Raw genomic sequence first — 16,599 nt, 5'->3', positions numbered from 1 at the left:
TATTTGAAGAGATAAAGGAGATTAGTCTTAAATATTGCATATTGTTTTCATTTAAAAAATATCTACAGTATTTGGTTAGTATATTCAGTAGACTGACATGTAGGCCAACATTCTGCAGTGTTGCAGTATTATGCTATCTCAGCTGACCATAAACAGCTAAAAGTAAATTAGGGTTTTATTGCTGTAAATGTTCTTGATATTTATCTGAGAGCCTGTCATAGCTTACCCAACCAAAAACCCAATTCCATTCAAGTGTGACCATTCTTAGAGGCTCAGTTTAAATTGAATTGTGAGTACCCCAAATGAAAAACAAGTGTGGGAAGAAGGAAGCAGGTGTTTTTTGTTTTGAGCCTTTTGTCTGTCTCCTCTCCAAAAGAGAATGAATACAACTATTTTGTAGTGAATCTATTATGAATTAACACAACACCAGTTAACAACCTATAGCAGCAAAAATATGGCGATTACAATTTTGCTATGCTTCTGATTTTTTATTTATTTTTATACATAAAATCAAATAGGACGTAGATTGCATAATTGCTGTTTTCCCATATCCAAACATACTTACAAAAGTGTGATAAATAAGACACTGCCCCACTGATAAAAGTATCTTTGTTGCCCTTATGTGCAATTCTCATATTTCTCCGCTAGGCTCCTCTCTTGCGCCATCTGTCTGAAGCCCAAATACATGGTCAAGCAAGGCTATCCGCGCCCAACTGTATTTGCGTGATGGCTTGGCGGTCGTAGAGAGGTGGTAAGAGGGAGACGACACCGGTCACGGTGTGGACCATCAGTCAATGGATGACAGCCCAGCATTCGGTCGCAACCGCAACTTGCGCCAAGAGAAAACACCACTTTTGGTCAACGTTTACCCTCGACCCTCGGGTAAACCAAGCATTGTTTTTTAATGTTGATAATAGCAACGGGGTGGCTAACGTCATTTTTCTAGCTTCAGATGTTCGTCCGCTCTTCACCTGGTAAGGGGGTTTACATTTCACACATCAAAGATGTAGCTTACAAACCCCATCTAGCTACATTTCAATTGTGCAAACGTTCAAATGTGTCGCTTTATGTTTTAAATACTAATACGCTATTCATTGTTAGGTATCTTATAGATAGCAAGCAGCAACATGCAAACCTGTAAAAAAAAAATACTATCCGTCAACTCGTCAGCTAGCTAGAAGATAACCAACCAGCTAGCCTGTCTGGTAAGGCGGGGGGATGAGAAGTCGCGTACTTCACTGGTCCACGGCACTAATTACTTGCTATCGGGGATTCTTGACGTCGTCCCATTGAAGTTGGAATTTAAGAGGGTTAAGGTCAGGGTATGGACATCCCAAGGATTCTATATAGTACTAACCGTGTTTCACTAGCCATATAGCTGGGTGCACCACCAACAGGAGCAATCACGGGGTCTTTGATCTTATGCTGCTGCCTTTGCCCACCGAGGCCCGCAGGGTCTCCTGGCTCAGGTGTCAATGGCCGGGGTTAGCAGATTTGTCATATTGTATTCTTGTAATACATTGTGTTTCAGAAAGCACTAAATAAATATGTGCCTTTTATAATTTTCCCAGAGCTATATATTTACAGTATGGCTCTGGACACAAGATCACACCATGCCAGCGTAGACCCATTATTCTGTCAATTCTCACATAGAAACTATTAGGGATCAATGAAAGAAAGATGTGTTTGTTAGGGCCAGGATGATATCACAATATTCATTAGTTTTATTTAACCAGGCAAGTCAGTTAAGAACAAATTGTTCTGCCCCTGAGACCGATTATCGGAGGGCCAAAAACATCCCATACCGATTAATCGGCCGATTTAAAATATATATATATATATATTATATATATTTATATTTATTAAAAAAAAATGTATTTGTAATAATGACAATTTCAACAATACTGAACGAACACTTATTTTAACTTAATATAATACATCAATAAAATCAATTTAGCCTCAAATAAATAATGAAACATGTTCAATTTGATTTAAATAATGCAAAAACAAAGTGTTGGAGAAGAAAGTAAAAGTGCAATATGTGCCATGTAAGAAAGCTAACGTTTAAGTTCCTTACTCAGAACATGAGAACATATGAAAGCTGGTGGTTCCTTTTAACATGAGTCTTCAATATTCCCAGGTAAGAAGTTTTAGGTTGTAGTTATTATAGGAATTATAGGACTATTTCTCTCTATACCATTTGTATTTCATATACCTTTGACTATTGGATGTTCTTATAGGCACTTTAGTATTGCCAGTGTAACAGTATAGCTTCCATCCCTCTCCTCGCCGCTACCTGGGCTCGAAACAGGAACACATCGACAACAGCCACCCTCGAAGCAGCGTTACCCATGCACAGCAAAGGGAACAACTACTCCAAGTCTCAGAGCGAGTGACGTTTGAAACGCTATTAGCGCTCACCCCGCTAACTAGCTAGCCATTTCACATCATTACGCCAGTCTAATCTTGGAAGTTGATAGGCTTGAAGTCATAAACTGCGCAATGCTTGAAGCATTGCGAAGAGCTGCTGGCAAAACGCACTAAAGTGCTGTTTGAATGAATGCTTACGAGCCTGCTGGTGCCTACCATCGCTCAGTCAGACTGCTCTATCACATCATAGACTTAATTGTAACATAATAACACACAGAAATACGACCCTTAGGTCATTAATATGGTCGAATCCGGAAACTATCATTTCAAAAACAAAACTTTTATTCTTTCAGTGAAATACGGAACTGTTCCGTATTTTATCTAACAGGTGGCATCCCTAAGTCTAAATATTGCTGTTACATTGCACAACCTTCAATGTTATGTCATCATTACGTAAAATTCTGGCAAATTAGTCCGCAATGAGCCAGGCGGCCCAAACTGTTGTATATACCCTCACTCTGCGTGCAATGAACGCAAGAGAAGTGACACAAATTCACCTGGTTAATATTGCCTGCTACCCTGGATTTATTGTAGCTAAATATGCAGGTTTAAAAATATATACTTCTGTGTATTGATTTTAAGCAAGGCATTGATGTTTATGGTTAGGTACACATTGGAGCAACGGCGGTCCTTTTTCGCGAATGCGCACCGCATCGATTATATGCAACGCAGGACACGCTAGATAAACTAGTAATATCATCAACCATGTGTAGTTATAACTAGTGATTATGATTGATTGATTGTTTTTTAGAAGATAAGTTTAATGCTAGCTAGCAACTTACCTTGGCTTCTTACTGCATTCGCGTAACAGGCAGGCTCCTCGTGAGGCAGGTGGTTAGAGCGTTGGACTAGTTAACCGCAAGAATTGAATAGGAATTGAATCCCTGAGCTGACAAGGTAAGAATCTGTTGTTCTGCCCCTGAACAAGGCAGTTTACCCACCGTTCCTAAGCCGTCATTGAAAATAGGAATGTGTTCTTAACTAACTTGCCCAGTTAAATAAAGTTGTAAAAAAAAATAAAAAACGCAAAATCGGCATCCAAAAGTACAGATTTCCGATTGTTATGAAAACTTGAAATCGGCCCTAATTAATCGGCCATTCCGATTAATCGGTTGACCTCTACTTGAGATGCAAGCATAGTCATAGTGGCACTGCTTAGTGTCTTTTCAATAGTCTCCTTATTCTTATGTGAAACCAATAGGGCAGAATCATCTGCATACAGGAACAGAGGGCATGAACAGGCAGAGTCCATGTCATTTATGTAGAGCAAAAAAGCAAAGGCCTCAAAACACTCCCCTGGGGGACACCGCAATTTATCTCATTAGCATCAGACAGCGGCACGTCCACATACACATCAGTTAGGTATGAATTCACCCATAATAAGGAGTTGGTGCCAAAACCAATTGCTTACAGTTTGTGCAACAAAATATCATGGTTCACATTATCAAATGCTTTACCATATTACCATATCACAGAAGTTACCCGTGTCAATTTCTTGCTTGATCAAATCATTCAAGTATAGTAAACGTGTCAGTAGATTAGGATTGTCTAAAACCGAACTGAAGGTCATATAAAATGTTATGGTCATCAATGTACTTTAGGATCTGTTCACAGATTCACTTATTTCATAAGGTCCAATACGATCAGCAGCATCACACAGAAATCTAGCCTGGATGTTATACAGTCCTGTAGCTTTCTGTTTGTCAAGGTATTTAAGTCTTTGTAACATCTGAGGTTGAAACCTGGGAAAATCCTAATTGTCCTTCGGAGATGCCCTTGGCTGAATAATAGGTTTGAATAGGATGGTTGGAGTTGGCTAACATGGTTAATGGCAATGGTGGTGAACAATTCATTAAAATGATCAGCCACTTGTGCTCTGTCAATGGTTACAGTACCATTGATGTTCAGTCCAATGCTGTTTGACTGTTTTTGGCTTGTTGCAAGTGCCTAGATCCTTGAGAGTAGAACCCAGTAGAATCACTCCAGAGTTAAGAAAGCCACAATATGCAGTACATATATTTGAAGGATCTCATTAAAGTAACTCTGGTCTGTAGGACTATACAGAGCCGCTACCAAAATTGGTTTGCCCTTAGGTAAAATATATATCTAGCCAAACTGCTTCCATGCGATCATGGTTTAAATCAGTTCTCATGTCAAAACTAATGTCCGCTCTGACATAGATGTACACATCCCCTTCTCTCTGATTTTTGTCCTTTCGGGTAATTAGGAAGTTTTCTCTTTCTGGCGAGCAAGCAAATCTCATCTATTTTTTGGCAGTAGACTGCATACATTAAGATGTTGACCAGTGATCACCAACCTTTTCTGATTCAAGATCACTTCCCTAGTCAAAAACCACTTGAGATCTACTGCTCAGATATTTTTTTTAACCTTTTTTTTACACACATACAACCTCACACAGTTTTGTAGGAATGAAGTTTGGGCAGTAGGTCTAATACATTATCACAGCATATTGGCTATATGATTGGCCTGCCAATATTGTTAATTAGACCATATTATATTTCAAAACTCAAGCTTTGATAACAAAATACATTAGTTGGTTTAGCACTTGTGAGGCACTGTGGAGCATGAATTGAAATCATTTGCTCTTTTATTTTACTGGACTGATGGAACCTGCATCTGATGGTCAACGAGGTCAAATCACGACATCAGTGATCTTCAGGTCGAAAAGTCGAAGCTCTAGAAAGATGCCCGAGTTTCCGACTTGGAATTCCGAGTTGGATGACCGTTCCCAACTGCCTCTCAGACTGACCAGAGAGAGGGGACACCGTCTTCCACCTGATGGCGAAACTCGAGTCGCACCGCATCTGCCTCATGCACAAATTCATGTTGTTCCTATGACCAGAGAAAGTTAAATATTCCTTAATATTAAAATCGACACGACGAGATGCTAATAATAATAAAACGCAGGGCTGTTGATACTTGGCTACTCATTCATCATGGAAGCTCTGTAGCCACGGTGATTTGAGCTATCCGAAAGGACAGAGCAGTAGGTGCACTCGATTTAGTCACAGATTTGCCGGTCCGGCGGGCAGGCGTAGGTTGTCTTATGGGAACACTTTTCTACCCGGTGAGCAGGACTTTTGAATCAAGTGCACTTACCGGCAACAGCTCAACACGATTTTAAAGAAGGAGCGCAAGCCTTTATCGTTTGTTAGCTTTTCTACAGAAATATTTGGTGATCGACCGGTTGGCGACCACTGATGTAGACAATGCAAACCTCTGTGGGCGAGGGGCTTGACTCTGGATGATGTTGTCATCTAGAGTCACACGTATTTATTTTCCAACCTATAGCACACAATATTTTACAAACAGCAGGTTTTTAGAGGACCAGTGTTTTAATTTTTGCCATGAAAAAAATATTAGGATACTGGTATCGTCACAGCACTAATATTCATCAAATGTTCAGCACCAATTGGTAGATAAAAAAAATACTGATCATGTATATTATTTAGGGTAAGGAAAATATATATGAATAATAAAATAAAATAAATAGCTTGGAAAGCATTTACACACTAAATACAGTGAGCTCCAAAAGTATTGGGACAGTGACACGTTGTTTTTTTTTTTGTCTCTACTCCAGCACTTTGGATTTGAAATCATACAATGACTATGAGGTTAAAGTGCAGGGTATTTTCATCCATATCGTGTGAAATGTTTAGAAATTACAGCACTTTTTGCGTATAGTCCCCTAGGACCAAAAGTATTGGGACAAATTCACTTAAATGCATCCAACAAGTTTGTTGTCACAAGCTTGATGTAATCATTGCGTGCTAGGAATATGGGACCAAACACTAAACTTTTGACTACTTTAATACACATGCTGTTTGTTTTGGTTATGTTTCAGATTTTTTTGTGCCCAATAATGTATTGTGTCCTTTTGGAGTCACTTTTATTGTAAATAACAATAGAATATGTTTCTAAACACTTCTCCATTTAATGTGGATGCTACCATGATTACAGATAATCCAGAATTAATTGTGAATAAAATGAGTGAGAAAGTTAGACGCACAAATATCATACCCCGAAGACATGCTCACATCTCACCACTACAATAACAAGGCAGGTTAGCATTTTTCTAATGTTTTGTACACTATATTGGTGAATAAAAATACAGTGGTTTGATTCATCAAAAAAGTTGCCATATTCAATTGTAACCCATGAAATATTGGAAGGTGAGTAAAGTGTACAGTAGTTGTTTAACAGTATTCCTATGAATCTGTCCTAATAATCCTCACTAATCATGGAACTGTGAACTGTGCTAGGCTTGGGCGATATACTGTTTATACCGTATACTGGGCTATTTTGATATACAGACGGTATGATTTTCAATAAGTGCCTTCAGAAAGTATTCGTACTCCTTGACTTATTCCACATTGTGTTGTGTTACAGCCTGAATTCAAAATGTTATTTTCTCAACCATCTACACACAAGGCACGATAAAAACAAAGAAATGTTTGCAAATGTATTATACAGTTATTTAATGTACATAATATTCACACACATGAGTCAATACTTTGTAGAAGCACCTTTTGGCAGCGATTACAGCTGTGAGTCTTTCTGGGTACGTCTCTAAGAGCTTTCTACACCTGGATTGTGTAACGATTCGAATGGAAGGGGGAGCATCATAGTCCTAATGAGCTATTCACTGCCGGAGAGGAGGCCATACTGCCAACAAAGTATACCATGTAGCCTACACTGTCAATGATACCTTACCTCAGGAGGAGGATTTTGAGGTTCCTGTAAGAGATCCCCTCTTTTCATATTGATTGGCTAAATCCAAAACATCTAGACTAGGCCTAGCTATCCAAAGATAATATTTGTGTGTAGGCCCACCTATTGTTGTGTGTAGGCCCACCTACCCACATGTTGTCCATTGTGTCTGTCTTTCATCACAGAGATTTATCAAACAGTCCTTTGTCTTCTACCGGTAGGCCTTATCTGTAATCAGCTCAGGGCCTAAACCAGCAGGCATTAGTTATGGGTGATGTAAGCAAGCCCTATGCTGCATGTAATTCACAAGAGCAAAGCAGTCCTCCCCTGGCTCCCATATCGGTAAGCAGCTACAGTAGCCTACATGAGGACAAAGAGCTGTGGTGGATTGTGGTGCTAAATATAGCTGGGCGCTAGGTTCAGATTAGTGTTGAATAGTGAAAAGTGAGGAATCGGTGTGTGGGAATTTCATTCAGCCAGCTCTGAGATGATTGATTTGACACCAAGGGCTCCTGACCCCCCCCCCCCCCCCAGACAGCTCACTGGCTTTAATTGATGTAGGCCTATTTTATCCCAGATAAGTATCTGGAAGAAGAGCTTGACCAATGATTCTGCTTGTGAATCTGTTGCTGCTAGTCAACCCTGTCTTTCAGTCAGTTCAGCCTAACATAAATTATGCTGAATGGAAAGTAGGAATGTAAAGATAGAAGATAGTATTTTTGTATGTTCAGTGTCTGCCTCTGCTGAACTGTGGCACTTCTCTGTATCAGATCATAGAAAAGTTTTTTTGAGCAGAAACTCTTAGAACTGTTAGCAGGCCAGTGCAGAGCAGTGTGTCCTTGGTGCAGCACTGTGATTCACAGGTTCACGTCCCACTGCCCTATTTCATTCTGAGTGCTCCATTATGTTTTCAAATGACCTCCCCTGTCAGGGCAGTACAATCTAGAGCAGGGTTATGGGACAATCTGCCTGCTCTCCTTGTGCTCTAATGCAGCAGTGGTGTACCAGGTTCAGTTCCACCACCTGGTCCAAGTCTCAGACCCTACTAGCATTTAAACAACTTGATCCAGTGCCTCTGTGAACTCTTATTATCCCTAATTTGACACTGTCTAATGCCTACTGACTGACTGTGATGAGGTCCTGCTGGGCTAGGCTGGCTTCATAGTCACACCTCCTGGCCCAGGTCTCTGGGAAACAAACTACCGCATGGCGGTGTGGAGTGTTGACTCAGTGGCAGCCTGATTAATTCAGCTCCTGTAACCTACTTAGGCGGTGCATGTATCGGACCTCTGGGTCACGATGCAGTTGGCAGCGGGTGGTGCCTCTGCCCTTCCCTGGCACTGGCTGACTCTATTCTGGTGCCTGGGGACACAAGCGTTGCCGTGGGAATGCAGACGCCTAGGGTGTCGAGGTCGGGAAAGTAATGCATTCAGACAGCGCCTCTGCCTGAGAGGGACCCAGCTGATTGGAGAAAAAAAGATGGAGAAATTGAAATATGATGACATTGTTTGAGCACTATGAATTTGGAAACTACACACTCGACATGGTTTAATGTGCCAATAAATTAGCACAATCTACGTATTCGTTTTTTCTAATTGCCGCCGTCTTGGAGCTAGTATTGGGATCATGTATACTGTGCCAATGCCGACACAAAAAAATCAAAATAAAGTAACAGAGCATTGTACAATACGGCGAACTTAGCAAATTAGGCATTTGTGATAAGAACATGGGGGCTGCCATCTTTATGCTTCTTCGCCATTGTAACGCCGACCTTCTTTCTTTCTGTGTGTGTGTGTGTGTGTGTGTGTCTTCAAAAAATGTGTAGCCTTTTTATAACCTCCTTGGACACACTATTGCTCGAGTGGAACTTCTCCATTTGCACCGCTGCTCATTGTGTTGATGCCTGTCTGCTTCATTCTGTTCCTGTTCCCGACACTGCAGGTGCTGAAGGAATGTGTGGGTTGGAAGTGTTAGGACACATCTAGTCTCTGCTCAGAGAGAACACATCTAGTCCACCTCTGCTCAGAGAGAACACATCTAGTCCACCTCTTCTCAGAGAGAACATAGCGCTGTGTCTTCCACACACTGCCTGCCTGGGGAGGCCAGCCACCACATCCTCAGAGCATTGGATGCAGCTGGGTCAAAACCAGAGGAGAAGAGAGAATGGCTTTCTGTGGTGCTGTGATGATAAGAGGATAACGGGGCCAAGCACTGAGGGCCCTGAGGTGGACAGACACAGTTGAAGCAGCAGGCCAGGGTTGAGCCAGGCAGGCAGTGGGCACCCACCGTCCAGGGACCAGGAGCCATCATTTCTCGGGTGGTGTGGCCGGCGCGGAGGAGGGGCGCCGTGCGGAGGCTGGGGGCACTCTGGATGATGACCAGCCTGTTCCGCCGCCGCAACAGTGGTAACCATGGTGATGTGGCGTCACACAGCGACAGCCCAGTCCCAGCTGAACTCAACAACGGTAATCCCAGTGGGGGTGGGCGAACGGTGCGGCGTCTGGAGTTCAACCAGGCTATGGAGGACTTCAGTACTATGTTCCCCAGCATGGAGCAGGAGGTGATAGAGTGTGTGCTGCGGGCCAACCACGGAGCCGTGGACTCCACTATCGACCAGCTGCTCCAGATGAGCCTGGAAGGACACGGCTCTGATGACGGCTCCGACTCAGAGGACAGCATCCCCCCTGAGGTACGTCTGCATGGGGGCAGGGGCGCTGGTATGAGAACTTGTGAGTAGTCCAGATAAAACTAAATAAACACAACCTAAGACAGTCTGAGACCATAGCATATCATGAAATGTATGTCAAGGTTGTCAGCTACTTTTTCACCCAATAGTAGTTATTCATTCACACACCTTATTTCCCTGTGTTTTGCCTCTTCAAACCAGATGGTTGTTCTTGGGGAGGGAAAAGTATTTTTAATGTTGCTCTTAATATGCTTTTGTCGTGGGTGACATGCATTTCTCTGGAGGGCATGTGATTATGCACTGCTGTTGTGGATAGAAAGCTTTGATAAACTGCCTAAAGCGATCTTCAAAAGCTTGACAATAGCTAGAGGTGCACACTTTGTGGTCTCTCGTGCAATGGGGTGACTGTTGTGGACAGCCAAGACCAGCCATTCCTTTGGAACTCCCTTGGTGCTGATACATAAACTATTGCTGAGTAGTAACAAGATTGTATCAAGTGCAATATTGGACTGGCAAGCTGTTCACTTTGTATTTGATTAAATTACTGCAGGTCTCTCAGTTTCAGCCATATTGAGTGTTTTTATTAGCCTTTGTCCACTCTGGCTGTATTCCACCATGCACCACACAGGTTATGAACTGTTTGTTTATTTCCCCCAATCATTCTGAAATACTTGAGGGAGAAAGAGAAGATTAAGAGCTGCACTTAAAAATTACACTGAATGTACAAAACATAAAGAATGCTTCCTAATATTGACTTGCACCTCCCATTTTGCCCTCAGAACAGCCTCAATTTGTCATGGCATGGACTCTCCTAGGTGTCGAAAGTGTTCCACAGGGATGCTGGCCCATGTTGACTCCAATTCTTCCCATTGTTGTGTTAAGTTGGCTGGATGTCCTACCTAACATGCTAGGCTATTTTAAAAGTAAAGTTAATTTCAATCAACCATTTATTAAATACAGGATTAAAGAGTGCTGCTGGCGCTCACAATGCCTCTAATTTAGGGCAGAGAGGCTTTGCTGTATTGCCAATGAGTAGTTATAATACAGATTCATAATCAATTTAATCTGCTCTTTGAAGTGTCCACATGTGCCATCTGATGGGATTTTCAAGACCTTTTAGAACATTCTCAATGGTTCCCCTGACCTCTGACCCTGTAGATCCTGGAGCGGACGTTGGAGCCGGACAGCTCTGACGAGGAGCCCCCGCCGGTCTACTCTCCGCCCTCCTATGACATGCACATCTACGACAGGAAGTACCCAGATCAGGTCCTGCCCACAGCATCACCACCACCCAGGCAAGAGAAGAAGGGGAGGGAGGGAGGGAGGTAGGGAGAGAGGGCTCAGGGCTGTCTGCGTGGCTCTGACCTCATTTCATCACTTAAAGGAGAATGATAGATGGCTGGGATAGTGTGAATGAATGAATGCATTTTCTCTTATACCATCATTTACATGAGTGATGAGATGCATATATTCTTCGTTGCTTTCTCAATATCTAATACATGATATGGCTGCTCAGCGATTCATGTTGTGAGTGCTTTGAATGCCAAGAGGTTTGTGATACATTGAATGCTCCACCTGCTGTCTAATGAATGCTACTGCATTAGCTATGAAGTCCATGTTCTGTACTGTGCCCTAACTTGAGTAGATCTGTAGACCTAATGCTAGTGGCACTTTTGTTAGATGTAGACAATCTTATGTGTGCCAAGGAGGGAACCTGTGAGAAGAAATAAGAGAAACAGACAGGTTTATGCTAGACCGATCCTTTGAAGATGACCAAAACACGTCATTATTGATATGTACTCTTATAGAACATAGCATTGATGGGACTAACAATATCCTTTCCCATCTCTGTGCCAGCTTTGATGCCAGTCAATCCCGTCCCTGCCAGGCCCCTCCTGGTACACACCCTCCTGCCAGTCAAAGGCAGATTGGAAGTTACAGGAACTGGAACCCACCGTTACTAGGCAACCTCCCTGATGATTTCCTCCGGATCCTGCCTCAGCAGCTGGACAGTCTGCCAGTAGGTAGATTTATGGGTCAGCCCCTAATGGACCATTAACCCACACTCCCATCACTTACAGACCACTGCCTGGCGCTCTGCTCTCATGGCCAACTGGCTGGATAATTACCAGCCTTTGCAACAGACTGCACATGAAGAAAAATACAGTTAAACTATTTATACAGATTCAATTCCCTGGTACACCCCCCCCCGCCCATTTTTGAAAAATTATTTTACAATTCATGGTGCAATTTTATTAAAAGCTGAAGCATTTCCACATAGGACTTGGACACGTCTAACATTGTTCTCTCTGGTCCCTCCCTTCCTGCAGCGTTCTCACAGCAGCCTAACGCCGACTAGTCTGACCCAGCCCTCCTGCTCTTCCTCCCTGTTGTCCATGACGCAGCAGGTTGAGCCTGGGGCTGGGGCGGCGGCCAGGGCAGGCCAGGTTGGCATGGAGACGGACCAGGAGAGAAAGCTGAAGCAGTACTTGGAGGATGAGCGCATAGCCCTCTTCCTGCAGAACGAGGAGTTTATGAGGGAGCTGCAGCGCAACCGCGAGTTCCTCATCGCCCTTGAGAGAGGTGTGCATACACATACAAACGTTTACATTTTTTTCATCATTTGCAAAGGTCTTATACACTACTTAGTGATGATATCACTATGCTTTCATCCCCAGCAATCAAGCTATGAAGAGTCAGTAAAAGAAGGTCTCTGTCATGGCAGTGCTTTTCTCCTCATTCCCTCCACCTCTTCTCTAGTAGTGCATGAAGGAGAGCTTGTCAGCTCCTGCTACATGCCTCCATGCTTTTAACTCCATTGATGCTGAGACATCGGCTCCCTCTGTTTTTAGATCGGCTGCAGTATGAGTCAAAGGCATCCAAGTCCCATCATTCACCAGCTTTCATGGGGACGTCCACTCCAGGTAGATATCATTAATCTGCACTCCATAGCATTTAGCTCCATTCTCGTTCTGGCTCAGTCTGAAACTGTCCAGGTTTCTTCATGCGGTGAAACGCCTTATTATCAAGCAACACAGAGAAAGTGTGACTTGTTGTGCATCTCAGTTGTTGTGTGTGTCTCTGTGTGCATCCCTGTGTGTCTTTCTCTTGTGCTCGCATGTCTCTGTGCGTGGTCTATTTCACGCTGCTTGTCTGTGTTCTAGGAGATAATTGTGCCTCAGGCTCTGGGGAGGCCTGCACCAATGTTACAGATGACGCCTTGTTCCGTGACAAACTCAAGCACATGGGCAAATGTAAGAACACTCAATCTGTCGCTCTCTGGGCCATAACCAAATCATTTTCTCAATGTGTGTGTCTCTATCATTTCAAAATTCAAAATGTAATTAGAACTTTCCATATTGGGCATGTCCAGTTAGCATGACGTGCTTCTAGCAGTACGTGGAAATGTAAATGATGGATGCTGAAGGACATGACCCTTTCACAGTCTGTGCTCCAGAAAGCTATAGGAAAACCAACTTTCCTACTGTCTCTGCACTTGAATGAGATGTTAATAAGATGTTTTTTTAAATATATAATGATGTATTCGTGGACATATGCTTTTTCAAATCAGAACAATCATATTCAATTAAAAAAACCTTTATATTTGATCATGTAATCCTCCACAGCTACGCGAAAGAAGCTTTTTGAAATCGCTAGAGCTTTCTCTGAAAACACCCGAAGAAGAAAAACAAAAAGGAGGGCCCTCATGAAACATCATTCGTATCCTTCCACTTCACCAGTGGTCCCTGCCACCACCCATCACCTCCCCCTCCTTTCCCTAGTCTCGAGAACTCGACCCTAGGCAATAGTGACTAGGGTCTGGTTTCAATTACGGACTCTTTTGGCATAGAGGAAATACCTCACTATACTATCCTCTTGAATAAAATACTAAATAGTAGCAAGTAAGTCAAAGATCAGAGGTTATTTTTAATGAGTGCATTTCGCAAGTGGCTAGTTTGCATCAACAACCTTCATTAAAGCCCTTGCAAAGGTTTTGCCTGCAAACTTTGTTTTCAAATTGTGACGTTCTGGCATGTCTGCATTGTGATTTGTTGAGAGGACCCACCCCAGACATTTTTCCCCCCTTATTGAAGTTGCCAAAAGAGTAGGTCATTGAAACCAGACCCTGGCCTAGGGTCGGGTTTACAAGACGATCCTCTCTCTGGCAGGCCTCCATGCTCAGGAGTCATTGCCCAATGGATATTTTGTCCTTGCCAGAAGTGACAGTGCGGTTCAAATGAACTGAACAGATGTGCTTGCATTGTACAGATGTAATTAACTATCCCTCAGAGACTTCTTTGCATGTTGATGAGTGGCTGTAATATCTGCCTTTGTTTCTATTGTTGATGTAATTTGGTTTGAGTTCCAGGGAAAGTCCCATTTACTATCCAGTTGGCAGGTCAAATGCTGGGCTTCATCATATTTACATTTGAGTAATTTAGCAGATGCTCTTATCCAGAGCGACTTGCAGTAGTGAGTGCATACATTTTCATACCGTTAGGGCTGTGCTGAATTAGGAGGTCCTTTCATGGCCTTGACTCTGAACTTGCATTCATAGTATTGTGTATAAACGTCTGCCTCTCTCCTTAACATCCTCTACCAGACTGGGTAATGCTGCCTCCACTGCCAACCTCTTGGAAGATGAAGAAGCTGGACACCTGAGTGGTACATTTATCCATGTTGTTTTAATATCATTCTAATCAAGAAAAGTAATTGAATCGTATGAGGCATGATTGTTCGATTGTTTCATTTAGGCCTAGTCCAACTGTAAACAGGGAGGTGAATTTAGTCCGCATGCTAATTTGTATGAACCTAACTCATGTGTCTGTACAGAGGAGGACAGCATGCTCAAGAGACCAGGCCCTCAGGAAGAGGAGGTGCCCCAACAGGAAGTGTTATCATGGTGAGAGAGCAGTAACACTGCTCACAAAAAACATACTAATTACTATACCTTGAAAACTAGACATTTTTCATCTTTTGGATTTCCTCAACTAACCATTATCTTAACTATTTCTTTGACAGAGTTGTCATATAGTTTTGTCTGTGACAATGGAAGAACAATATGGCTCACACTACCCTCTCCATGACCTGAACCAGCCTGTCCCAAGTCCTTTGGAATATTACTACCTTCAGATGAAATTTCCCAGTTATGAAGTCGTAAGTCCTGTTTTAGAAGTCAGAGCAATTCTTCCCACCAATGAGATTTCATGTAGCGCGATGAGCTAGCTAATGATAAAGTTAGCTAGCTTGCTTAACTTTGACAATATGGTAAACTAGCTATTATCCACATTGATAAGTTTGACAGCGTCAAACATTCATTTGCTTTATCATCTTATGGTTGATGAAAGGTCAATGATGAAACGTCACAGCTCTTAAATTGGTTATCTTCTCTAACTTTCACTCTTGGAATTCCAACATGGGAGGATTGTTCAAGTGCTTATTTCCCAGTCGGAACATCGTATTTCCCACTTGAGTAGCATTTGAAGGCAGCATATTGCTCTTTTGATTTCATGTTTCAGAAATCATCAAACTAGCTAGTTAGGCACTTTTTAAAATATTTAAGTTATATGTCAAATGTATTGTTATTGATGGTGATACAGTAAAGGCACAATGAAAGCTGGAGTTGTAATTCTGATAGGACTCAGGACCCTAGTGCATTTTACTCTCATATGAATGGATTTGAACATGTCTAGCTCCGGAACATTCAAACAGTCCATGTGTGCAACACGGAATGTTCTAGTTTATGCTTCCCCCAATGCAATTATATTCTCCCAATCTGAGACTATATTCTCTACCAAGTTGTCTGCCTTAAGGTTCAACAACAAGGTCCAGATAGGACGTTTTCTCCCATTGATCTAATGGTACAGTTGAAGTCGAAAGTTTACATACATTTAGGTTGGAGTCATTTAAAACTAGTTTTTCAACTACTCCACAAATTTCTTGTTAACAAATTATAGTATTGGCAATTTGGTTAGGACATCTACTTTGTGCATGACACAAGTAATTTTTCCAACAGTTGTTTACAGAGAGATTATTTCACTTATAATTCACTGTATCACAATTCCAGTGGGTCAGAAGTTTACATACACTAAGTTGACTGTGCATTTAAAGAGCTTGGAAAATTCCAGAAAATTATGTCATGGCTTTAGAAGCTTCTGATAGGCTAATTGACATCATTTGAGTCCATTGGAGGTGTGGATGTATTTCAAGGCCTACCTTCAAACCCAGTGCCTCTTTGCTTGACATCAGGTGTAAATCAAAAGAAATCAGCCAAGACCTCAGAAAAACAATTGTAGAACTCCATAAGTCTGGTTCATTCTTGGGAGCAATTTCCAAACGCCTGAAGATACCACGTTCATCTGTACAAACAATAGTACGCAAGTATAAACACCATGGGACCACGCAGCCGTCATACCGCTCAGGGTGGAGATGCGTTCTGTCTCCTAGAGATGAACGTACTTTGGTGCGAAAAGTGCAAATCAATCCCAGAACAATAGCAAAGGACCTTGTGAAGATGCTGGAGGAAATTGGTACAAAAGTATTTATATCCACAGTAAAAACTAATCCTATATCGACGTAACCTGAAAGGCCTCTCAGCAAGGAAAAAGCCACCGCTCCAAAACCGCTATTAAAAAAGCCAGACTACGGTTTGCAACTGCACATGGGGACAAAAATCATACTTTTTGGAGAAATGTCCTCTGGTCTGATGAAACAAAAATAGAATTGTTTGGCCATAATGACCATTGTTATGT

At 42.2% G+C, this 16,599-nt stretch overlaps 1 protein-coding gene across 2 annotated transcripts; it reads left to right on the top strand.

Annotated features, from left to right (window-relative positions):
• Positions 1-676: 676 nt before the first annotated feature.
• On the top strand, positions 677-15,827 carry LOC110533871 (CUE domain-containing protein 1). Of its 2 annotated transcripts, none has more exons than XM_036990251.1 (11): positions 677-882; positions 9,103-9,850; positions 11,006-11,142; positions 11,705-11,867; positions 12,178-12,430; positions 12,700-12,771; positions 13,012-13,101; positions 13,474-13,567; positions 14,451-14,512; positions 14,681-14,750; positions 14,870-15,827. In XM_036990251.1, coding segments are annotated over exons 2-11 (1,260 nt in total). In that variant the 5' UTR covers positions 677-882; positions 9,103-9,532; the 3' UTR covers positions 14,871-15,827. The 2 variants fall into 2 exon arrangements, with proteins under 2 accessions (XP_036846146.1, XP_021474111.1); XM_021618436.2 differs by having other exon boundaries at positions 677-974.
• The last annotated feature ends 772 nt before the right edge of the window (positions 15,828-16,599 follow it).

Source organism: Oncorhynchus mykiss, chromosome 10 (assembly GCF_013265735.2).
Source record: "Oncorhynchus mykiss isolate Arlee chromosome 10, USDA_OmykA_1.1, whole genome shotgun sequence".
In the NCBI taxonomy this organism is placed as follows: Eukaryota; Metazoa; Chordata; class Actinopteri; order Salmoniformes; family Salmonidae; genus Oncorhynchus; species Oncorhynchus mykiss.
Note: the sequence above shows the minus strand (reverse complement) of the source record. Positions and strands in the feature narration are given on the sequence as shown.